General features: G+C 38.3%; 1 protein-coding gene across 2 annotated transcripts in view; it reads right to left on the bottom strand.

Annotated features, from left to right (window-relative positions):
• Positions 1–1,214: 1,214 nt before the first annotated feature.
• LOC113058332 (huntingtin-interacting protein 1-like) overlaps positions 1,215–24,761 on the bottom strand; it is a 43,322-nt gene continuing 19,775 nt past the window's right edge. For both annotated transcript variants that reach the window (XM_026226111.1, XM_026226112.1), the window contains exons 5-31: positions 24,210–24,290; positions 21,630–21,706; positions 21,445–21,506; positions 19,556–19,696; positions 18,121–18,178; positions 17,928–18,003; positions 17,444–17,581; positions 17,262–17,359; positions 17,085–17,157; positions 16,319–16,502; positions 15,377–15,465; positions 14,555–14,671; positions 14,351–14,452; positions 10,607–10,801; positions 10,324–10,471; positions 10,129–10,215; positions 9,214–9,321; positions 8,574–8,710; positions 7,380–7,490; positions 7,213–7,271; positions 6,849–6,942; positions 6,661–6,761; positions 4,944–5,049; positions 4,736–4,859; positions 4,206–4,267; positions 4,012–4,129; positions 1,215–3,812 (exon numbers count right to left, since the gene is read on the bottom strand). In XM_026226111.1, the coding sequence (XP_026081896.1) occupies positions 3,802–3,812; positions 4,012–4,129; positions 4,206–4,267; positions 4,736–4,859; positions 4,944–5,049; positions 6,661–6,761; positions 6,849–6,942; positions 7,213–7,271; positions 7,380–7,490; positions 8,574–8,710; positions 9,214–9,321; positions 10,129–10,215; positions 10,324–10,471; positions 10,607–10,801; positions 14,351–14,452; positions 14,555–14,671; positions 15,377–15,465; positions 16,319–16,502; positions 17,085–17,157; positions 17,262–17,359; positions 17,444–17,581; positions 17,928–18,003; positions 18,121–18,178; positions 19,556–19,696; positions 21,445–21,506; positions 21,630–21,706; positions 24,210–24,290 (2,757 nt within the window). In that variant the 3' untranslated portion in view covers positions 1,215–3,801. The remainder of the gene's footprint in view (positions 3,813–4,011; positions 4,130–4,205; positions 4,268–4,735; positions 4,860–4,943; positions 5,050–6,660; positions 6,762–6,848; positions 6,943–7,212; positions 7,272–7,379; positions 7,491–8,573; positions 8,711–9,213; positions 9,322–10,128; positions 10,216–10,323; positions 10,472–10,606; positions 10,802–14,350; positions 14,453–14,554; positions 14,672–15,376; positions 15,466–16,318; positions 16,503–17,084; positions 17,158–17,261; positions 17,360–17,443; positions 17,582–17,927; positions 18,004–18,120; positions 18,179–19,555; positions 19,697–21,444; positions 21,507–21,629; positions 21,707–24,209; positions 24,291–24,761) is intronic.

Here is a 24,761-nt window from a genome sequence, read left to right on the forward strand (position 1 = left end):
GTGTTCATATTAAACAACTTACATTTTGTGTGGGGTATCCGTGTCGGCAGTAGGCCTAGACATATTAACTATTTCTAAACATCGCTTATACAGCACAAAAAGACCATACAAATAATACCAAATAGCATCCAAAGTAAACCCTGCGAAAGAGGTCATTAGTCGAGCTTTTGGCTGTCAGTCAATGTTGCCCTCTGGTGGTTGGGAATCGAAATATTATATATAATTTAAGAAAATGTCTAAGTTTTGAACTAATCAATATACTACGTAGGCTAAAATTAAAACAAAACATATTTGTACTCTCTGGTTGTCAAACATCCCTGTTGAAAACCCCTCCCAGCATATTCTGGTTAGGTATGTTTTGAAGCTGGTTTGAGCTGGTCTTAAACTGGTCCAACCATCTTAAGACAAGCACATGACCAGCAAAAACCAGCTTCAAAACATACCTAACCAGAATATACTGGGGTTTTTTCAACAGGGATGTCTGATGTTCATGTAATGCACCACTACAGTGCATAATAAACAACTCCCTTGACTTGATCTGGTGTGTGTAAAAATATATATACATTTTATATATAGGCTATATGACTTATTCTAACTTAAATTGCCTTTTTAAGAATGGTCCAGGGACAATAGATGAAATATTGGGCTTACAGTCCGCTTTCTGATGAGGACAATGTACAAAACTGTAATTGAGGTAGTATCGTTTTAGAGGAAGCTACTTTGTAAAAAACAATAATATGTACTTTGAAGGTAAAAATACGGTTTAAGAGTAAATAAGCAACAAAGATGTACAGTAGGCATATGTTAGCTAGTAGAAATCAAACGAACAAGCACATATGCATCTATGCTTTTCTTGATTACATGCTGCTTTTACCTGCTGTTCTGATATTCACATGTGAGAGAGGACACAGAAAATCCGAGTTGAAGAATGTGTTACAGCTTTAGACTAGACTTCTCTGAGCTGTATGAACTCAGGCGGCATTATTTCCTGACACCTGGTGGGATAATCTACAAGACAACAGGTTCAGTCGTTGCTCGAACAAATCATTTTACATAACTGAATAACTCAGCGGTTGCTTAATCTGAATAATTACACAAACTTACGTCAAAGAATTTTCCCTCTGGCCTCCAAACACCTCAACAATGCAGACTGTAATATCAATTATTATGACATAACACACACATCTACGCAAGCGGAATCAAGACAAACCAACTAGCATTGAAATATTTATTTAAAAACTGAAAAATAAAACAAACCCACACAGTTTTAGTAGGCCATATATCATACAAAGATATTCTCCAAAATGTTACGGCGCGGTCTTGTTTGTGTGTGTGTGTGTGTGTTTCCATTAACAAAAGTGAGAGGCAGTTTAGAGGCTGGCCGAGCTGGTAAGACTAGACAACCGAATCGAAACGGTGAAATAAACCATTACCAGAGGTGATGAAGACACTCCAAAAAAAAAAAAAAAAAGCAAATTAAATACCCAGTGTCGCAACTTAACATAACAGCTAAAGCAGTGTAATGAGTGAAACAATATGAGGGCAGTAAAACATAACAACAAATGGGATATACATTATATATAATATCTCAGTCACACAGCATCCACCCAAACACACACACACACGTTATATTAGTATTAAAGGACACAAACGCACAGTTTAGTCAACGTATGTTCATACTGAGTCCACTCAATCATTTTCTCTTTTGTAGTCACAGACTGGTAGTTTGTGGAGAAGTTGAGGTAACCCTGCTGAGAGCTGTGCTGCTGGCAGACAGTGCTGGTCTACAAGGCTCTGTGGTGGTCTACATTGCTTTGACTGAAGTGGACAGACTTCTTGAGCCCAACAACACTTAACATTCTTCATGCATTTTGTGCTAATCTCATGAAACCGGTCAAGAAATGTCCAAAAATCCCCCAAAATGACTTCTAGTTTGCAAAAGAAAATTACTGTATAAAAATTACTGCATATATTTTAATTTCACATGAATTTAAGCATGTCCGTGTGTATATATGCATACACACACACACACACAATTCTCCCTTTAGTTCATGTGAAATTTAAATATTAGTATAAATAAAATTACAAAATTGAAACTGTAAAGTACACTTGTAAGTAGCTACACATCATGGTAATATTTGTACTGTATATAATGACAAATATCTATAATTCTAAAACCGCTTTAATTGAATGTTTTATTATTCATTTCTACCCATGTTATGGAGAAAACTTGCTTCGCTTGACTCCGCTTCTTATAGAAACTGCACTTCTTTACAAAACTTTTGCATTTCCTAGAGAAACTTTTTGTGTTTGTGTTGTGATGGGAGTAATATGAGGTGGATGGAAAAACTATATTTCTACAGATTCTACAGATTTGCAAGCGAAGGCAGTTTCCCAGGGGAATTCAAACCTTTTATCAGAGAACAGTGAAATGTCATTTTTCCTCCAATCATATTTTTCTCATCACCATGTCCCCTTTAGGAGCCCCTCTTCTTTCTTTTAGATATCCAGTTGTAAAAGGGAAGCTCAAAAATCCCAATGAAACACACCAGAGTTGAACACAGGGATGGCTACATCTGTTCTCACACCACACTCTACTGATCTCATGATCTCAGTTCACAATACCAGACTACAACTTTAGAAACACTGTCCTAATGCTACTCAGATCACCATTTTAAATGTTTTTTGAGGGAATGAGCCCTTTTTCCCTTTTAAAAAGGCACAGATGTCTCTCCTCGCCGCAGTGTGAAGAGGTGCGCGTATGTGGAGCTGGAAGAAGACAACAGGAATTAACAGATATTGTCGTATTAACAGCATGTAAACCGTACAGGACCATTCTATGGACCGTTACGAATACAATATGGTGCCATATCTATCTGTGCTGAACTATGACCTTAATAAAGCTATTACGACAAAAACAATGAGCTTCAGCCTCACAAAAACAGTCAGTTCATATTCAGTCATGGACTTGAAACTGGTGAATCGCATCAGGACACAGTTTTGCTGAAATATCATGTTAGATGAGCAGTTTGTCCTAGAAGACAACATGGTGGAACAGTAAAAAGCCAGTGGATTAAATGTGTTCAGGGTTTCTTATAAAGTGAATTTCCCTTCAGAACAATCAAAGGAAAGCTTAAGAAGAAAAGTGAGCCTCGGTTGAATTTGCTAGTGCTTTAAGGTGTTAGTCCACAGTAGGTCTTCAGCTGTTATGTCCAAAGCACTCTTTATAGTCCAGTGACCACTGCTAAGGGACTTTTGAAGGATGGACCCAGACATTAAGGAATGCATTTGAGAGCTGGATGTCGCACACTGCTGCTGTTTATAAAAGTCAAGCCCGGAAAAATCACAGCACGGTGTCATATCCTGCAAAACGGGGTGAGTCACCCTTGTGCAATGCATCATGGGATGTTTCACGGAGAGACAGGATTGTTCTAAATGTTCGGGGATGGGAAAGATTCTCCATTCCGTATGAAGAGGAAGAGGACACGAAATACTCCGACAGTTCAGTGAGCTTGCACTTCCCTCTCTGTCCACTATGTGGTGTCCCATCCACTTCCTTCCTTTATCTCCCTCTCGCTTCATCACACAATACAGTCACACTCCTCACGTCTCCAGACTCCACAGGCCGGGGGAAGGAGCAGGTTAGAAAAAAAAGCACCTTTTATTTGGCTTTAATGTACAATAAAGAAATCAAAAAGAGTTAAAAAGTACAATAAAAGGGAGAAGGGAAAGATAGTGTGTGTGTACAAAGACGTCAAGCATCCCCCGTTTGTAGGGCTGCTGCACAGAACACCATGAGTCTCAACCCGTTCCTGCGGACAAACACAAAAGAAAGACGAATTATGTACAAGCAAACACGACACCCCATCTGCAACACTAATTCACTTGATACTCCATTGTCAGCCTGAAAACTTTCAATCCACTCCATTTGCTAGGGAATTCTGGGATGATTTCTGAGGAGGAAGATGGTCAGACGGTATTGTATTGTTGTGCTGTTATTGGGGGTCTTACCCTCTTCCTCTCCTCCCCAGCCCTCTGCGACGCCAGCGAGCTCGTAATGCTTCTTCCTCAGATCTCCCAGTCGCTCCCTCTCTTTCTGCAGTCGGGTCTCCAACTCCAGCACCAGCACCTGACACACGTTTAAACGGTCAGATTTCTTCACATCCTCGCACAAATACATGAGGAACAGAGGAATACACTCTCACCTGTGCGTCCATCTCTTGCCTCTTGATCTGAGTCAGTGTCATTGCGGAGAAGTCCATCGTTTCTGAAACAGAGCGTCGAAAATGAAATTTTATGGCTTTTAATTCATGTCTAACAGCTGGTCTGGATATAAAAGGACACACAAAGTCCCTGACTCCATGTGACTGGTCAATGTTGTTTAAATGTCTTGTCTCCAGAGAAGAGCGTCAGAAAGAGAGAGGCTGACTGTGTAGACCTGCTAATTTCTGTATCTCTGGAGGGCACCATAAACCAGTTCTCATAGCTATAGTTAAATATGAAATGGGGCAATGTGACTGTGGAGGTCAATGAGAAGTGAAATGAGGCTGCTGCCACTTTTAATACTTTCTTCAGGCTCTTATTTAATGAATAATGGAGAAATGACAAGAAATGATGGGGAAAATGTTGCAAGCATAATCTGAACCTGAATTTCCCAAATGAGCAGCAAAGTTAAACGTTTTTGAGGATGTTGAGTCAGGAGGGTGAGCTGAAAAGGCTGCGCTGTAAACCTCACCTGTGTCCTCGATCTGAGACTTGCCAGACTTGGTTGATGCCACGACTCCCGCAGTGGCCTGGGTGACTCCTTTGGAGGCCTGCCGAAGACGGGAAAGGTTTGGACTGTCCTTGTCAGCTTTTACCTGAAGAGATCAAATGGATTATACATATAATCCTTAACATAATAGTGCTTCAAAATTAATTCAAGTGCCAAATTGTTGTTGTACCTTAGATGCAGCGACCAGCTGAGCCGTGCTGGCAGCGATCTCATGTGAACACACCATCAGCTCCTCAAACTTGCCTGTGCCTTGCACCATCTGATCAGCTGCATCACTGCAGAAAGAAAAACTCTTTACTGGAGGCAGCACAATGGGGATAGTTCATAGATCAACTAGTTTAGGATTCAAACCGTAGGGCCCAATGTGGAAAATGCTAAATCCAGACAGACCTGGATATATACTAATGTCTTTGATTATAAAATCGCAAAAAGAAATATAAAAGTAGTGGTCGACCGATATTGATTTTTTTTGACAGCTGATGCCGATATAAAGCCGATATTTACATATTTTTTTATTTTCATTAATATTTAAGAAATGTTAAATCAATTGACAATAGATTATGAAATACATGTGTAAAATAAACATACTTATACTTCATATGACAAAAGTATTTTTCACAAATAAATAAATATTTAATACTAATATAATTAAAAAGGAAGTAAACACTGTAACAGGGCACTCAGTGTTCTGGGAAGTTTGTGTGAACTGTGAATCACATTTTTTAAATAAAGCCAGGGTAACACTCATTTTACATACAACACACAGTGGAAATTACATGAATATGACTGTGGGCAAATGCATAAAGTGCAGCATAATTTTAAAACACAAATGTAAAGTTTAAAGTATTCAATTCACAAGGACTGACCATCACACAGAGAACACGTGATCATGCTGGATATAAAAATGCACACTTCACAAGATCTCACAGCTGGATTCGAATAAGTTTATAAGGTTTGTGAAATTAAATTTTCATTAGTTTGCATTTCTATTACTAATAATATAAAAGCAATCGTTATAATATTTTTGTATACATTAATTCCTTTGCCTAACAGTTCGATCTGATTATCAGACAGACTTCTATTTGTATTAGACAGAAGTGTTAATGATGACAGTGAACAAGAGGGAGCGTGTGAGCACTGTGTGCACTCCGGTGATGCTGTTCTCAGCACCATCAAAATAAAAGTCCCGCCTCGAAAACACTGACCAAGCAGAAAAACTTATCGGCCAATGACGACATTTGAAGAATGCCAAATATCGGCCGATATATCGACTTTGGCAATATATCGACTTTGGCAATATATCGGTCGACCACTAATATAAAGTCTACATTTTCTATGCAACAGAGTGAATGAACTGAAATTTAATTTAAATTTATACAATAAACCTCTGTTGTGCAGCACTTCATTTGTCCAAAATAAAAATGCTATGTTTTGTTATATATTATTTTTTTCATATTTTCATCTGATTACAAGTTTTATAGATTAATTTGATTGCCAAATTTTTTTTATTACACATTTGCTTAAAACATCTTAAAACATATCTATAAAATATATTAAAAGTAAAGCAGAATCTATAAAAAATATTTTTATTTTCTTATTTTTAATAGGGTCCTGTTACTAAAATTTTTATACATTTAATTGTTAAACTTTTATGATTTAAATTCAAAATGAAGAACACAGAATTTGAGAAGAAATAAAAACAGAATTTATATATATATAAACAAACAAACACAAATAAATAAATAAAATGGAAACGTAAAACTTATTTTATAGGGTCCTAAAACCTATAAGGTTTTTCTGTTATCAACTGAGATTTTTTATAATTATGCAATGGCATCGCCCAAAAATGAGGCATTTAAAAATATTTTTCTGTCTAAAATACTCACACCAACATGGTTGCACCCCAACCCACAGCCTTGGAGGCGGAAATGAGACCCTCTGTCCATCGGGAATTCTTGACGTAGAACTCCTTCATTGATGCGGCCCCCTGTGAACACAGAAGCCACTTCATTAACACCTGTTACTGCTAATTTAAGCTCGAGGTTTCTTAAAACTGCTAGATACGTTGACTCACCCTGCCGCTCTCCACGATGTCCCTCTGCAGGTCTTTGGAGGACAGCACCAGCACTTTGATGGCCTGCATGAGGTCTGTGCAGGACGCCAAGATCCTGCAGGGGGCGACGGAGAGCAACATTTAAATACTCACAGACCTGTTTTGTATGCACCTGGGTGGGTCTGCTAATGCGTCTGGGTGAATGCAAACGTGCAACGCTATCCAAGTGAAATAAGCTCAGCATGGAGACATTTTGATCACTGAATACCCAAATCCATTGAGGAACATCAACTAAATAGAACCTGTTAAATCGCTTTTGTAACTGTCACAGTAATCTTAAAAACATAATTTATATGAAAAACACATTTGGCTTAGTCTGTCTGACCTTTCATTGACTTCCATTTTGATTCCAGTGTCAACCGCCCTGGACTTATTGAGCATTTCCTGTTTTGAGAGCAAAGGGGAAAAACATTAGAGGAGTAGATTGGAGCGCTTCATGTTTTATTAAGCATCTGTCTGTAGGACAGGGAGAGCAGGGAGCCGTCTGATTACCTCAATCCTGGCGGCGGCTGACTCCACAGCTGCCGATGTGGCTGCCATCTCCTGCTCCACCAGATCTCCCAGCTCCCCTTGCTGCAGTTCCAGCCCACGAGGACGCAACTTCTGCTCAGAGAAAACAAAATAGCATACTACTATTTCTGCATTATGAAATATGAATACTCATGGAATACCTGGTGGATACATTCTGAGTGCTAAAATGTGCAGCATGTAACCAGAGCACACTGTGTGGATTACAGTATCCCACAATGCAATATGCTTGACCTTCCATAAGCAGCATAGCGAATAATCATCTGTGATATTAAAATCCCTTTCTTGACTCTTAATTGATCGGAGTGCCAACTATTAAGACAAATTAGACATGACTTTCTATTTCTAATGGAAAAAATTAATCTGAATACCAGTTCAGATCAGATGGCAAATTGGTGAATTAAGTATGCAATGTGCCATAATATTCTCATAGATTTTTATTATTGTATAATGTTGTTAGCTAAAACTGTTACAAATTTGTGTTAACTGAAATCACATAAAATATTAAAATAAAATAAAAACGTACAATTAGATGAAAAACTTAGAAATGTTGCATTGGCAACCAAGTGAAAATAATTTACAGTACTAATAAATTACTAGGATAATTAAGAAATATTTCAAATTAATAATTTTTTTTTTTTTTTTACAAAAGCACATAAAATTACTAAAATTAACAAGAAAAAACTGAAAATAAAATAAAAAACTGGTAACACTTTATTTTGCAGTGTCCTTGTTAGTAGCGACAGTAACAATAATAAATTATGCATAATTACATGCAACAATAAATCAAACCCTAATCCTAACCAAATAGTTAGATCATCTTATTAATTAATATCACTCAGAATTTAAATGTATAATTACACTGCAAAAAAAAAGTGCATCCTAAAAGCCAATTCACAATATAAATAAATACTATAATAATATATAAATAATACTAAAATAACACCGGGTAGTACACAGAATATAACATACATTATGTAGTAAACACAAAACAAGTATTCCATATTAGTTTTGGCTTAATTCAAATGACTCAGAAATAAATAATAATTAAAATAATAATAAAAAGAGATTCTCTCCACCAATTACATGCTGTTTTTTTTTTTCTGTCCACAGTGTTACTATACTAAAACAAGGACCATCTCTCAGTGTCTCGCTCACCTCGCCCAAGACCATCACAGTATCCAGAGCGGCCCTCAGTCGGCTGCAGTCCGCCGTCCCCACAGACTCCTGCTCCTTGAGCTGGCAGAGCAGCGCCAGGGCCTCCTCGCCACACGCCTTCACATTGTCTGCCAAAGCTGCCCACACACAGACAAAGACAAAGAGAGAACGTAGAGAGCAGTCAGACGAGCCATCTGTCACCTGCAGACAACTCCACATACGCTCGGACTGACACACATTTCCTGCCATGTCCGGCTGTGACGTGATCGCTCGTGTGCACGGGAACCACACATTTAGCCGTTTTGAGTTACATCAAGTTCCTTTAATACAGCTCTACTGAAAAAACATCAGACCTCCGGGGAAGGAGTTATTAACAGAACCGAAGTGACACTAATGACCTTCCTGATGTATGGAGACCAACTCAAACAGAACGTCATATTCTTGGACGGCTCTCTATATGTGGATACAGTTTAATAACAGAAATTATATTTATGCTGCCTATATCAATCAGATAGTTCTGGATGCTGATTGGTCAGTACAGTGTCAATACATGTGTCTTTAAAGAAGTATTAACATCGAGCTGCATCAGCTGTGCTGTTATGAATATGTAGTGTTGGGGTGATTGACGTCTTGTGCTCACCGTCAGCTTGCTCCACCGGCACCATGTGGGAAGTGGTGCTGCCCTGCACGATGACATCGCCCACCAGGTGAGCGAACTGAGTCACCGCCCGCACCAGTCCAGACACATCTATCACACACATAAAGGGAAATCAGTCAGAAATATATGACCGCCTCTCATCTCAATAGACTGAGTGTTAACAAAAGTGATGGAAAAGTCTCCATGCATTCACGTTGAATCATTTTTGGTAATGGATTTTTTAAAAGGTACATCCTTAGTTGAATTGTGTGTGGTTTTTTTATTTTTGAACTTGTGCATTTTGAGTGTAGAACAGTGATGGAATAAAAATAAAAGTTTTCAATACTGTTAAAAGTAGCTCAGCTGCCTTTAAAATTGTGTAGATTTGACTCAGTACTGAGTTTTTCCAACATTTAGCAGAGTAGCATGACAAATCAATACATTATGGATGTGTCACAATATATTGTGCAGCCTCGGTACTATCATCTCAGTGTTGGATCAGATATGGTTTTAATGTTTCAGTTTCAATAATAAAAAAAAACTAGACTCCACAATGAGTAAATTCTGTTCATGTTTTTTTTTGTTTTTTTTTAATAAAATTATCATTGTATGTGTGTGAATATATATGGTGAAAAAAAAAAAAATCACAATAACTGTTACCATTGTATTTTACTTTATACTTTTAATAAATGCAGACTTTTTGAAAATAAGGAACTTACTGACCCCAAAATATGTGAATGTTAATATATAGTTTGTCTTTGCTGTTCTTCAACTACTTTAAATGACGTGTTACTTGTATCTTGTAAAGCTACAGTTCCAAAGCAACACTGCTGGAGTCAATGGTACATTGATGAATACTAGTTGAGAGGGGAAATGAGTGTGTGTGTGTGTGTGTGTGTGTAACATGTAGTAATTCACCTGTGTTATCTGATACAAAGCCGTCTCTGGCTGACTGCAGCCTCTCCACGCAGTCCAGAGCCACCTGGCACCTGGACACCAGGTAATCTACACACACAAGAAGGTCTTTTAATATAAATTACGCTCTCGTAGGGCTATTCCTGCTGTGTGTATAATCAGTGGGAGGGTTTAGGGTCATTTGAGCTGGTCGCTGACCGGCTGAACTGGTGCAGCTTATGTGTGCGGGGTCCTCTAGCTGATTCAGGCAGTCCTGTACGATCCTTCCCGCCTCCTCCAGAGCTGCTCGCAGAGCCACCCAGCGCAGAGAGACCAGCTCGCTCTCCAGAGACTGCTCTCGACTCTCCTACAGATAGAAAGACAATGAAAACAGGCATTTTAGACACCATTTTTATTATATTTACAGCATTCTTCTGGTATAATGAATCTGAATGCTGCAAAGCCACTATTGTAAAATGACAGTAAACAAAGAATATTTCACCTTCTCATTGAGTTGGTTCTGCAGGGCCTCAGTAGCTTTCACACCACTCTCCCTCTCATTGGTCAGACTGCTCTGCACACGCTTTAACTCCACCCCCAAACTGGCCAGCTCCGCCTCCTTCTGAGAAACAGTCTCTATAAGCCCCGCCTTCTCAGCCTCTAGAGCAGACAGCTGAGTACTGAGCTGCTCAGTCGACTATACGAAGAGAGTGAATAAAGTTGTCAGTTACAAGATTTAATGTGACATTTTACTGAAAACAGAAATCATGAAATCACAAAAAACTAATGTTACTGTTAACTATAACTATTAAAAATCATTTTCATTCATTGAAAAAGCTGAAATAGAAATTACTAAATTACTAAAACTAAAATGAAAACCTAAAAATAGAAGCTAAATCAAGATATTCATAATTATTATAATAGTATATAAATAATACTAAAATAGAAAAAGAGAATGAGGGTTAGGCATGAAAAAAATCAGATACTGAAAATAATAGTGTTAGGGACCATTTATACAGATCACATCTTTCCATCTAAAAACGCAAATGGTTTTTAAAAAGCGCAGCATGACGCCTCCATCATGTTGCCGTCAAATTAAACTGTTGCCATGCTAACTTGCTAATGTGAACAAAACTTCACAACACTTGCCCCACGTGGGATCTTCTGATCTTTTGGCACTGACATTGATGAGCTGCACTGCATGTAAAAGCTGAAATTATTTTTGACTTGACACGGTGCATTAATAACACGGACGTTGCAAAAAATGTGAGACACTGCTAAAGGTGTGAGATACACATCCATCATAGTTATACCATTACAGCACTGCATTGTTGACATACTTGCATACGCCTTCCCAGCTCACCCTGGTTCCCTCAACAAAATCCCCCAAAAATAAGCTCCGCGACCAACAATATTTTATGAATCATACATATTTTGCTCATCAAGATAAACTCCACAAATGAACACAACTATTAGGAATTTTGAAGTCTAGATATAATCTCCAGAAGTCGTGGCCTAATGGTTAGAGAGGCGGACTCCCAATCAAAAGGTAAGAATTGTAGGTGGGAGGAGTGCATGTACAGTTCTCTCTCCACCTTCAATACCACGACTTAGGTGCCCTTGAGCAAGGCATCAAACCCCGAACTGCTCCCCGGGCGCCACAGCATAAATGGCTGCCCACTGCTCCGGGTGTGTGTTCACAGTGTGTGTGTGTGTTCACTGCTCTGTGTGTGTGCACTTCGGATGGGTTAAATGCAGAGCACAAATTCTGAGTATGGGTCACCATACCTGGCTGAATGTCATGTCACTTTCACTTTCACTTTCACTTTCAAGTAAAAAGTTAAATACCGAATATAAACAAACTACATCATGGTCACGAGACATCAACATCATTCACCATTAAACATTAATTTTGATTGGCATGATCATGTTTAATTACAGCGATTTAATTAATTAATTACCGATACAGATATTAAGGAGTACAAAAAGGCAGATATCGATATCGGACGATATTCTTTGTATATATTACAGAACAGTACCAGTCAAAAATTTGGACACTTTCCCACTCGAGTGGTACAATATATAGAATACAGTATATACATAAAAATAATATATATATACACACACAAACACATTTTTTGCAGTGATCACTCAAATATGGTAATCAAACACTTAATGGAGGCAGGGCAGTTAACAATTTAACAATAAACTTTATTATCCAAAATGGGACTGACATCAGCGCACTGAACAGTAAAGTTGACGTTAATTCAACTTTAATTCAATTCTATTCAACTTTATTCTGTTGTAGTTTATTTCACTTCGGAACATTCATTCACAGATTTGCGCTACTGTCTTCACACACAGACGGAATTTCTGAAGTTATCCTCCGAATTTGGTGCAGATTCGCAGCGCCTTCACGGAGGTATGCCAATTTCAATGGTTTTCCATAGACTTAAGCCTTTAAAGCTTTTCATCCAGGTCACCAGTAGCAAACATTGGAGCGTGATCTGGTGGACAATCTAAGTAATTACACCATTTAAAGCATTTTATCTGCATTATATGTTAGTGTGACGAGTGGGGCGGGGCCGAGGGATGTGGGAACGAGGAGTGAGGCCGGTGGAGTGATTGGGAAATGAGCTACACCTGCGACCCACCACCGGTCTCGAGTCCCACGTAGGAGATGGAAGGATATAAAACTAGAGCGACGACAGTGAAGGACGAGAGAGGACCAGGCCTGGGATTTAGTTTATGTTTTACTTTTTATTTGTGTGCATCAGTCGTCCATGAGGGGCAGATGCGCTGTTGTGTGTTTATTTTTGTAATTAAAATTTCATTTTGATTGTCCGCCGGTTCCCGCCTCCTTCTTCCCAATGATTAGGAAGGTTTTATTATTACAGTTAGTAAAAAAAAAAAAAAAATCATAATGGCGGCATATTCACTGATTACCGATATATCGGCTTTACATTTAATGTCTCCGACAATCTCTCTCTGTAGTCCCATTTAGCGGCTTTTTTTCAAAACAGCTTGTTAACCACAGACCACAGAAGAATTAACCACATTAACCACAAATATTTCATGCATTTAACCGAAAACCCACTGACTTCAGGATGATAGAACTGGAAGTGCTAGATTGCTACTTTTCTCGGGTTTTGACCTACAAAACTACATCATCCCTGCAACACTCTATAAAGTTTATTAAAAGTGAAACTGATACAGTCATGCTATAGATGTTAACCATGTCAGTGTTTTGAGGACAGATGCCTTGAGCTGAGTCAGCTGCTAGAGGCAGCAGTGGAGGTGCTGCAGCAGGTGACAGAAGGAAGTGGGATGGAGGGGGCCGGCGGGGGGACATATCGAATCCCACATGCAGTCTGGACACATTAACTTAGGTAATTCAGCACAGAATCACCATTTCCACCTGCACTAGACTAACTGCAGAGACGGTGATACATGAAACCTGTGCTGGGCTGAGCTCTGAACGGGTGTGTATGGAAGAGCGTTAAGATTCAATATTTCTTTATAGGGGTCATGAACTGAGAAATGAAACTGTAAGAGTTTATTGTACTACAAAAACATCTCGTAAGTTTCAGAACTCAACACTTCCTTGTCAGTCCAAAAACAGCTTGTATTGAAACCAAGCTGATAAAACAGCAATTCATTTCATATTTCACCTCAATATGATGTCATAGTGTGACAAAAGAACGCCTCTGAAGAAGGTCAATGTCTACGTCTACATTTCTGCCTCGTTTATTGTGTTTGAAATGGTTTCTTGGCATTTCTCAAGGATCTGGTAATGTCACAAGTCTGAGTAACACTGTTTTTTTCCATATGTCTCTATTGCTTTGTCTGTTACAGATTGTTTGATATGCACTGAGTATTTATACAATTTTAAACAAAATGATTCATATTGTTTTCAGAGTACATAACAGCAGTGTCCATCTATTATTTTAATATGCAAAACTGTTAGCTAATCATAGCCACGGGCATTCACTTCCAAGCATGGAATGCAGCATGTGATCAAAACGGCGTGCATCAAAGAGAGGGTCAAAAATAGAATCGAATATTAACCCATTATGCTGATTTTTAATTTATAAATCTTCCTAACATTATAAGTTGACCTCAGAGGAACATTAAACAATTAAAAAAATGCAGTTCATTACTTCTTTATACACGATTAGGGCAAAGAATGGAGATGGATTCATGAGGTGAAGAGGAAGAGAAAGATGGGTAGAGGGTGAGGTCCCACCTGTTGGGAGGAGGTGATGGTACTCTTCAGGGTCTCTAGTTCAGATCTGCTGGACATGAGCTCGGCTTGTAGAGCTTGAAGCTGCTCTAACTGAGTCTTCTCCTACTCGTGTACATACGTGAGGAAAGGGAAGTGTAAGACAAGCATACTAAGGTTACATCAAGCAGAGGGAGTGTGTGTGTATGTGTGTGTGTGTGTGTCCACCTGCTGACTGGTAGCATCCTGAGCAGCCTTCAATCTGTCCTGCATCTCTTTTTTTACATTCTCCACCTCATCCTGGGCAGCACAGGCCACCGTCATCTGACGCGTCACCTCGGCATTCTGAGAAACACACAGACATGTACAGTTTAGCACAGAGCCAAGACTGTTGGCTGACCCAGATCTTTTCCCAAGGACGTGTCAGTCACTGTCGGATGTCTCTGTGGTAGGATCAGAGCATGCTGCTGAATGGCAGTGAGTGTGATGACAGCTTCTAAGCATGAAGGCAGAAGACCAGAGTGCCAAGTTTCATCTGTGTAAGAAATAGAGCAGAGTCTGCAGAGAAAAAAGTCTGGTGAAGAAGCTAAACCACCTGCAGGTATACTGAGAGGCCTGACACTGGAGCTCAAGTGAGCAGTATAAAGTGCGCACACTGTGTCTGTGCAGAATGCAAATTTCTCCATCTACCATTACAAGGAAGACAGAACACCAACTGCATTTGCCAAAACAAGCACACTGAGTAACATACTGTATCCCACAACCCAATGTGCTAGACCTTACATTTCCAGTGTGAAGGAAATGTGGAAAAAATTAAATCCAAACACACACACATATATTGTTTTCTTGTCCCTTCCCTTTATAATTTAAACTTGTATTTGGCAATGATGCATTTAATTAAACTTTTGAATGGTGGTGGTAAATATATATAAATTTGCATTAAACACTTTTTAATGCTTTAATTGCATGCATTAATGTGATCATTTGCCCTTGAAAAATATACATATACAGGCAGTGTGTGAACTAAATGTAGGTGTAACATCAATTCACCTTCCTCAGCAGGTCAGCGTGGCTCTGGACCAGCTCTGTGTATTTCTCCTTTAACTTGGTGTAGCGTTGCTCATTAGCTTGTGCTTTTCCTACAAAAAACACACACCCGAAATACCTACATTAACTATCAAAAAACCCAAGTCTTGATATGCCTCAGACCATGCTCTCTGCATCACAGAACAGTTAGCACCACTGAGAGCCTCAGCACAGGCCTGCATGCTGGTGAATTGGACTGTGCACTATATGGTTTATTAGCATATGATTAGAGGCTGCAGTGAACTGGCTGTGTTCCTAGACTCCAGAGTGTAAACAGACTGTCTAATGAGTATCCATTACTGTCCTGCATCTGAACTGACTCAGCACAGACCTTTAAAGGCATAGTTCACCCTAAAATGAAAATTCTGTCATCATTTTCAAGTTGTTCCAAACCTTCAATGTTGGTAACCCAACAGTTGATGGTAGCCATTGACTTCCACAATATAGACAAACAATACAATGGAAGTCAATGGCTAACAGTAACTGTTTGATTACCGACATTCTTTAAAATATCTTCTTTTGTTTTACACCGATAAAGGAAAACTTGCGGGCAAGTAAATTGCAACAGAATTATTATTTTTAGGTGAACTATCTCTTTAATATCCTGGCTATAACACTGTATTTATGCCATTATTTATGCTGATTTATGAAAGGATAACTCGTGTTCCAAAAAAAGCAACAGTTTGGGGTGAACCACTGAGTGTAAATAAACCAAAAAGGAAGAAAAGCCTGTTTCTTTTATTTGCAAAAGAGGAACAGGTCGGCCTTGAAGCCCTAACTTACAGCTGTCAGTCCAAGTTCTCTAAATATTAACAGGGTCGTGAATATCTTATATAATAATTGAAATAAAAAAAAAAGTAGATTTGTACTTTGAAAATATTGTAAATCGCTCCAACAAACTCTTACTCTCGATTTCGCTCAGGCTGCGCTGCTCTTTCTCGGTGTCTTCTTTGACCCTTCGCAGGTCGTCTAGCTCCACCCTCAGGAACTCGCTCTCACCCAACGCCTGCTGCTTCAGGTGAGTCTGCTCCGCAAGCTCCGCCTCCAGCTCGTTTACACGCCCCCGGAGCGCTTGACACAGACGGCCACTCTGAGAAAGACCAAAAGTTTGTTAAGTGGCATATAGCTTTCATTTCCACTTCTCTTCCACTCTACAGGACCCTTCAAAAGGTTGGCGGCAGTAAAATGTTTTAAAAGAAGTCTCTTATCAAAAATACAGTAGAAACTATTGTTAATCGTAATTGTTAATAATCCTAACTAAAATATTGTGAAATATTATTACAATTTAAAATAATTGTTTTCTTTTAAAATAATTGATTCCTTTGATGGTAAAGCTGAAATTTCAGCATCATTACTCCGGTCCTTCAGAAATCCTTCTAATACGCTGAGCTGATGCTCAAGAAACATTTCTGATTATCAATGTTGAAAACAGTTGTGCTGCTTAATTTTGTGGAAACCATGATTCTTTCTTCAAACATTTTTTAAAGAACATAATTTATTTGAAATAGAACTCCTTTGTAACATTATAAATGTATTTGCAATTACTTTTGATCAATTTAACACATCCTTACTGAATAAAATTATGAATTTCTTAAAAAAAAAACATTTCTGACTGCAAACTTTTAAGCGGTATCTTATCAGATTTGGCCTCCTCTCATCTCCCTCTCTTTACCTCCAATCTGAAGGACTCCAGCTCCTCTTTCACGGCCTGCAGCTCCGCTGTGAGCTGCTCAATCAGACGGTCTCTGAGATTAGATACGTATTCCTTTGTTATAATTTGTTCTAATAAACTCAAAGAGCTTCCTATAACGTATTTATTCTATTCTCCAACAGTCTTTCCAAGTCTTACTTCTCGTCTTTGCGCATGCCGTTCTGATTGTTGAAGTTGAATGGGTCTGTAGAAGCCGAGGTGCCAAAAAGGTCATCGAATTTGCTGTCCACAGTACTCTAATGGAGAAAAAAAATATTCAAAAACTTGAGATGGAAGGAAAGTATACGGACAAATTTGGAAAGTGAGATTTTGTGTGGTACCGCTAAAGGTGGGATGTCCGTGTCCACCAGGTCTTCTGTCTCTACTACATGTTCACTCTCAGGGGACTCCGCTGGAATCACCACCACTGGACTGATGTGTTCGGAGAGGGCTGACGCCCGCAGGAAGTTTGGCGGATTCTGAAGAGAGACGTGAAGAAAGGAAGCTACTAAAATATGCTTTCACGCAGGTTTCCCTCGTATGCTATTGGTGAAGAAAACAGATAGCCCCGCCCTAGTCTCACACCATTGGTTGAGCTGATGTCACAATGTTGTAAACATGATGCTCAAACAAATTAAAAATAGCTCGCTGTGCCTTTAATGTTGTTTTATAGGGCAGCCTGCAGTAATTTTTCAGCAGAGTCCAGTTGAGAATCCTAATGCTAGAAAACGAAGCAGGCAGATATGAGTTACATAAGTTCTTTCCACTAGCAGCATTTTTGGACTCGGGTCAGGCAGGAATCTGTTTGGTATGCAGGAGTCTCACCTCAGGAAGTTGAGGGATCTGAATCAGTCTCTTGAAATACTGCAGGTTACTGGAGCGATAGAACAGACTCTTCAGCCTGGAAAGAGAGGGGCACGGAGCGAAGAGAAAAGATTGAGAGAGTGAGAAATACAAAAGAATAAAATAGTGTCAGTCTGCGTGACTCTGTTTTCTGGATAGTGACTGACAGACTCACTTCTTAAACTGCTCCTGGAAGCGATCCCTGTGACCCTGCAGAGTATCTGCTGGCAGACCTGGAGGAGAGCACACTATTTTCAGCTCTATTTTTATTACATTTCAGTATAATATTCAAAGGACCAATGCCAAATACAGAACAATGACAACTTTCCTACCAGAAAACATCAATAAAATTATTGAAAATATTAATATTAGTGTTTTCAAATGTGTCTGCGTGTTAATGCATGTAATTTGTTGATTTTGTTTTGTTTACAGCGTTATAAATATTTAACACTATTAACTCAGGGACGGAGCTAGGGTTGACCACCCCACTTCTATCTGCTGCTTTGGTCTCTTTTTCTTGACAAGAATTGTGTGTTTATTAAGATGCAGGTCGTCTTTAAGAACGAATCAAACAGGAGGCTTTTCAGACGCACAATCCAGCTTCGCCTTAGCATCAGGCACTAGTCAAATGAGTGAGGAAAAGCTACAGATGACGAGGAGCTCAGTAGAACAACAGTGAACTGTGGTCAGATGAGATGCCTCCAGGTCATATATCAGTAAAATCTAGTTTTCCTGTCCTGACAGCCAGTATACTCTGTTTGTAGCATGTGCTCTTCAATTTCACACACAAATATCATCAGATCTGCATCTGCATCAGATCTGCGTCATGTTCAGTTCATGTTCGAATTTAGTGTTTGATAACTTTATTCAATTTCCTACATGCTGAAGGGCACAGGTAAATATGACATTACAATGGGTTTATGTGAAGATTGTTTTAAGTTCACTTAAATAAGAAGCTGCTATTTTTTAAAAGTCTAATAATGTTAAAATTGACAGCTAACAATTATACTGTAATGTTAAATGTTCAATTTAAACAATGGTTAAATATTAGAAAAAGAAAGAAAAAAAAACTTTCATAGACATCAGTAGTATTGGTTTCAGTCATACTCACCGTCAGTCAAAAAAATATGCCATTAAACAATATTAAAAACATACTGTCTGTGTTGTTTCTACACTGATTTGAGGACGATTGCAATATAAAAGAAGATTACATTTTTTTATTAATTTAAAAATTAATTTATATTTAATGTTAGGTGGGTTTAATAGCGACTGTTCACATTTTATGAACAGAAAAAAACAGATTTGGTCCACTTTTGTCTGCAGTCTGAACGTAGCCTTTGATGGGGAGCATGATTTCACCAAGTACAGCATCCTTGTTGATGCTGGAACAACATTCCAATCAACCAATCAGAACTGAGATATAACTTTTCAGGAAATGTCTGTTTTAGGCTTAAAATCAGGGTTAGGTGCTTCTACACTCTTGTTAATCAGTCTTCATTTCCCACTGATTTTAGGAATAAATTATGATCCAGGATCATCAAAAGATATTGATCCAGGAAAACTGATACTCATTGATACGCCTTTGATAGACATTTGATTTATGGACTCACAGGAGTGGAGTTTGAAGAGCAGTTTGACGGTGTAGTCGTACAAATGACTAGAGTCCAGAATGACCTGGATAAGAGGAGCCAGACGACACTGACCCGCTGCTGTCACCGACACGGAGCGAGACATATCCAACGAGCTGAACACTGTGAAGAAACAAACACCAAATAAAGCCATCATTTCAGAGATACTAAAACCCCTTATAGCATAAGTATCTTTTCTCACGCTCTAATACAAAATTATAATTATATTATATTGTTATAAATTGTGCATATAAATAATTTATATTATCCATTTATAATAATAATAATGATAAATTATTATAAATAGTTTTGTGTAAATGTTATAATATGCATATATTCATTTACAACGTATATCCAAACATTTTGGACATTTTTTTTCTTTAGAAACTCTGTGCATTATATATCAATAACTTATAAGATATTTTCTTTTCTTTTTTCTCAAGCAAAATATATATTATCTAAAACAAAATAAATGTGTTGCAACATTTACGCATTTAGCAGAAGCTTTTATCCAAAGCGACTTAAGAGTAAATGGACAAATAGAAACATTTGTGGTTAACAAGCCAGCCAAATATGACTCATAAAAAATGCCAAGTAAATAAAATAATTTTCAAAATCTTGAAAAAACGAGCAGTATTCTCTGCTCCCAAATGCTGGGGGTGTGTCCGCTGAAACCACACCCACTTGTGGGAAAGCTGCCACCTCTCTCATCGTTCAAATACTTCTACAGACTGAATGGATGCTCTTCAGCAGCTTAATTTAAAAAGACCAAGCTTTTTTGTAAATAATCGCAACCAGGTAATATGCATTTACGTGTCAAATGCATAGCTAGTATGTAGTAACTAACGGTAATAAAAGTAACTCGCGACAGCACTGCATAGACCGATCAATACATCACATCAAAGTACCACGAGAGCGATTCGAAAGCATAAAGCACTATCTGATCTCTATAGCTCTCGTGGTACTTCAAGATGTCCTACAAAAATCCATCAAATCGAACACACCTCTTTATAGTGTGAGCAGAGGGGCCATGCTCACTGACTCCAGTGCATGACTGAGACATGATTTGAGCCCCACCCAAAAAAACCTCTGAACACAAAAATAGGGAAAAACTATTTAACGCTCTAATTTATACTGAAATATATACTTATTTATATGCTTTGGTTATTAATAATATATTTTCCCTACTACCTAAAAACATTTGTTTAAAATACTCTAAAAAGCCTCAATTCTCAATTGGCAAGATGTTTGCTTTCATTTTATGAATTCTTCTTTCATGCCATTCCCTTCAACGTGCTGTTTTTCTCAATCAATCCCTTTCATTGCCCATTTCCTCATTCACATTCATCCCCACACTCCCTCCCTGCCTCCGTCCGTCCGTCTCTCTGGTGATCAGTGATGCAGGCTCCTGTGAGACCCCGTCTTCTCAGCACACAGAGAGGTGTGGTTTCCTGTGCCAGGGAGCTGCATTTCAGCCAACAACACTTGCATTAACTTCTCCCTAATGCTTTCAGCACAGGCACACTGATCTATCAGTGTTTCAGCTCGATTTCACTGCCTTTTTCAGCAGAAATATCTATCCCCATAGAGGTGTCATTTGTTTTTGTTTTTTGCTCTAGAATACACATTACTATTTCTTTCCTGCAGCTTTGAAGTTTAATAAATGACACATTTTATTGACCTTACTCAAAAAGAGTCTTGAAAAAGAGATTTTAGCCTTTCTCTGTTCAAGTAGATTGAAGCTGTATTTGTCTGGCTACTATCTACTTAGAAAACAGCTGCTCTGTGGCATAACCAAAATGACCATCAGGTGAACTAACTAAAGGGACTTTTCTGGGGTCTCAGGCACCTGCACTCCACTTTAAACTTACCGCCCAAGAAAAGGTTCAGCTCACAATCCAAGTAATCAAACATCTCCACTGTCAGCTGGAAGCTACATGTGTTGAGAGGAGAGGAAACATGATTAAGTCACATCCCACAAACACACAGAGCAATTTTGGAGCTTTTTTTAATAATAAAAAAAAGAATTGAAAAAAAAACACAAAGCAAAACTCACAAATTATTGACGTCGTTCTCACCCGCCTCATCAAGCTGTCTGTTTGACATCTGAAGGTTGCCTGGGAAACGAGGATTCTGGAAAAGCAAGTGGGGTAAATGTTATTTTTGTGAGAGTCTGACAGCATAGCCTTTTAAAATACCCATGAAATGGCTTGAAAAATGTAATTTTCAAGTATTGATGCATTTCATATTGACACAGGAAGCTATAAATATATAATATAATATATATTATAATCTAGGTAATAGCCTATATTTACACGTACGACCAAAAAATGATTATTTATTATTATTATTTCAAATGTTTATTTATTTTAATTTTGATGATTATAACTGACAACTAAGGAAAATCCCAAATTCAGTATCTCAGATAATTTGAATATTGTGAAAAGGTTCAATATTGAAGACACCTGGTGCCACACTCTAATCAGCTAATTAACTCAAAACACCTGCAAAGGCCTTTAAATGGTCTCTCAGTCTGGTTCTGTAGGCTACACAATCATGGGGAAGAGTGCTGACCTAATAGTTGTCCAAAAGACGACCATTGACACCTTGCACAAGGAGGGCAAGACACAAAACGTCATTGCAAAAGAGGATGGCTGTTCACAGAGCTCTGTGTCCAAGCACATTAATAGAGAGGCGAAGGGAAAGAAAAGATGTGGTAGAAGAAAAAAAAAGTGTACAAGCAATAGAGATAACCGCACACTGAAGAGGATCGTGAAACAAAACCCATTAAAAAATGTGGGGGAGATTCACAAAGAGTGGACTGCAGCTGGAGTCAGTGCTTCAAGAACCACTAGACACAGACGTATGCAAGACATGGGTTTCAGCTGTCGCATTCCTTGTGTCAAGACACTCTTAAACAACAGACAGCATCAGAAGCGTCTTGCTTCAAAAAGGACTGGACTGCTGCTGAGTGGTCTGAAGTTATGTTCTCTGATGAAAATAAACTTTGCATTTCCTTTTGGAAATCAGGGTCCCAGAGTCTGGAAAAGAGAGGAGAGGCAAACAATCCATAGCCGCGTTTCCACTGGCGAGCTTAAGCAGGGCATGCTAGTGCGTGCCAGGGCCAGTCGTGTTTCCACTGTCACTTCAGGGGCTTGATCGTGCCTCGCTGGGGCTTCCTCGGGGCCAACGGCCAGGGTTTTTTGGCCCGACGAAAACCTTGGGCCAAAGCGGGCCAGCTGGGGATAGAGGAGGGGTTATAAACATAGGCAGAGTTTCTTCGCGTCTAAAGAGCTCAGTGCTGTGGATCATTTCAGAAAGATAACAGCTTTAACACCGGTATTAAAGACTTTTTAAAATAAGTTAAGTTCAAAACTCACTTTCAGTCAGCAACGAGTGTTTGAAATAACTTGATCCAATGTGTATTATAATCACCATACAAGGCAGAAATATTTATAAGCGATGCAAATGTCTGTGCACGCTAGGCAATAACATTACCATAGTAAACATGGTAAATATGACCGTTTGAAGAAATCAGACGCCAGCTTCTTATTCTCTATCACAATCGTGTATTTATTTAGTAACGTATATATTATCTGTCACAAGCCTCGTCTCATAAAAAAATATAATAATGTTTTTGTTCGGGAGCTTTTATAAAAAATAGAGATATTATCATTCAATCTAAATGTGACGGCTACTGTGGCTAATAAACAGAAACAGACTCGACTGAATAAGCAGGCTATTTTCATAAGCGTTTTTATAGAGTGATTATAGAGTGACGTATTTATGTGTGATTAATTTTTAGTCCTGATAAATTAAATCAATATGATCAATGTATAACTTATTCTACATTGATGCTTTTGAATTTGAATATATAACAAAGCATGCAAACAAACGGCCACTTTTATCATGTTAGTTTTGTGATCGCGCATGTTCCAGTGACTTATTTCTTAATTTTTTGATAACTTCTCTTTGTTGGTGAAATGATGAGGTTGCATGACGTTGTTCTGAGAGGTGTGTAAAGGTCGTGTTTTAGTGATGGGCAACTTAAAAGTATGAAAATTAAAAGTATGAGCATGTACAGCACTTAATACTTAGTTAGGGGTCCTTTTGCCTGAGTTACTGCAGCAATGCGGCGTGGCATGGAGTCGATCAGTCTGTGTCACTGCTCAGGTGTTATGAGAGCTATATATACATACAACAATTCAAATTGTTTTATTAAATTATTCTTTATAATTATATTAGAATTATATTAATATTATATACTTTATCTAAATTCTAGATTTTTTATCTAAATTGTATATATTTATTATTTAAATACCTAAAATAACTAATGTATCTTTAATATAAACAGCATTCATTTTCATATTATTATACAATTTATATATATTTATATATATATATATATATATATATATATATATATATATATATATATATATATATATATATATATATATATATATATATATATAATGTTTGTGAATTTTCTTTTTTCTTTCTTTTTTCTTTAGGATTAAAAAAACCCAAACAATTGTCATGGGGTCACAAAACAACTGAATAAAGACTGGAAAGTCTGGGAATTAAGATCCGAGGAGGCGAGTTCGGAGACAGATGTTCTGCTTCAGTCACTCACTTTGATGTGAAACTCCATTTTGGTTATGAGCAGTTTGAGGTAGATGCTGCACAACTTGCCGTAGCCTTCACTCAAATGACCCTGAGAAAAAAAGAGAGGAGCATGAGGGCAAGAAAAACACTCAACGCTTCAAAAGGAAATTACGCCTTTGCCCTTCCATAGCATCAGTAGCAGCTAATGAGTCCTCGTCTCATTCTCAGCTCATCAGCTCACTTCACAGACCAAAGTGTGAGTCACTGTGGGTAGATTAAGGTCATGTTTGATGCTTATTAACATGTCTGGTGTACACACATAATAGAACCAGCTGCAGGTCAAGTTAATGATCTTTTTCTGTCACTTCCTGTTGCATTCACCACTTACTGTGACATCATAACAGGAAGGGGGCGGAGCTGTTTGCATGAAATGTGTCTCCAGTTTAATCGTGCAGCATGCTCTCAGCAAATACTCAGGAGGGATGCAAACTAAAGTCTTTCCAGTAAACAAAAGTTGCAGCACAGCATGTTGCATCTGACCCTTCCTGTTTGCTAGCGATACACAGCTAATTGTAAACGG

Source organism: Carassius auratus, chromosome 40, assembly GCF_003368295.1.
Source record: "Carassius auratus strain Wakin chromosome 40, ASM336829v1, whole genome shotgun sequence".
Taxonomy (NCBI): Eukaryota; Metazoa; Chordata; class Actinopteri; order Cypriniformes; family Cyprinidae; genus Carassius; species Carassius auratus.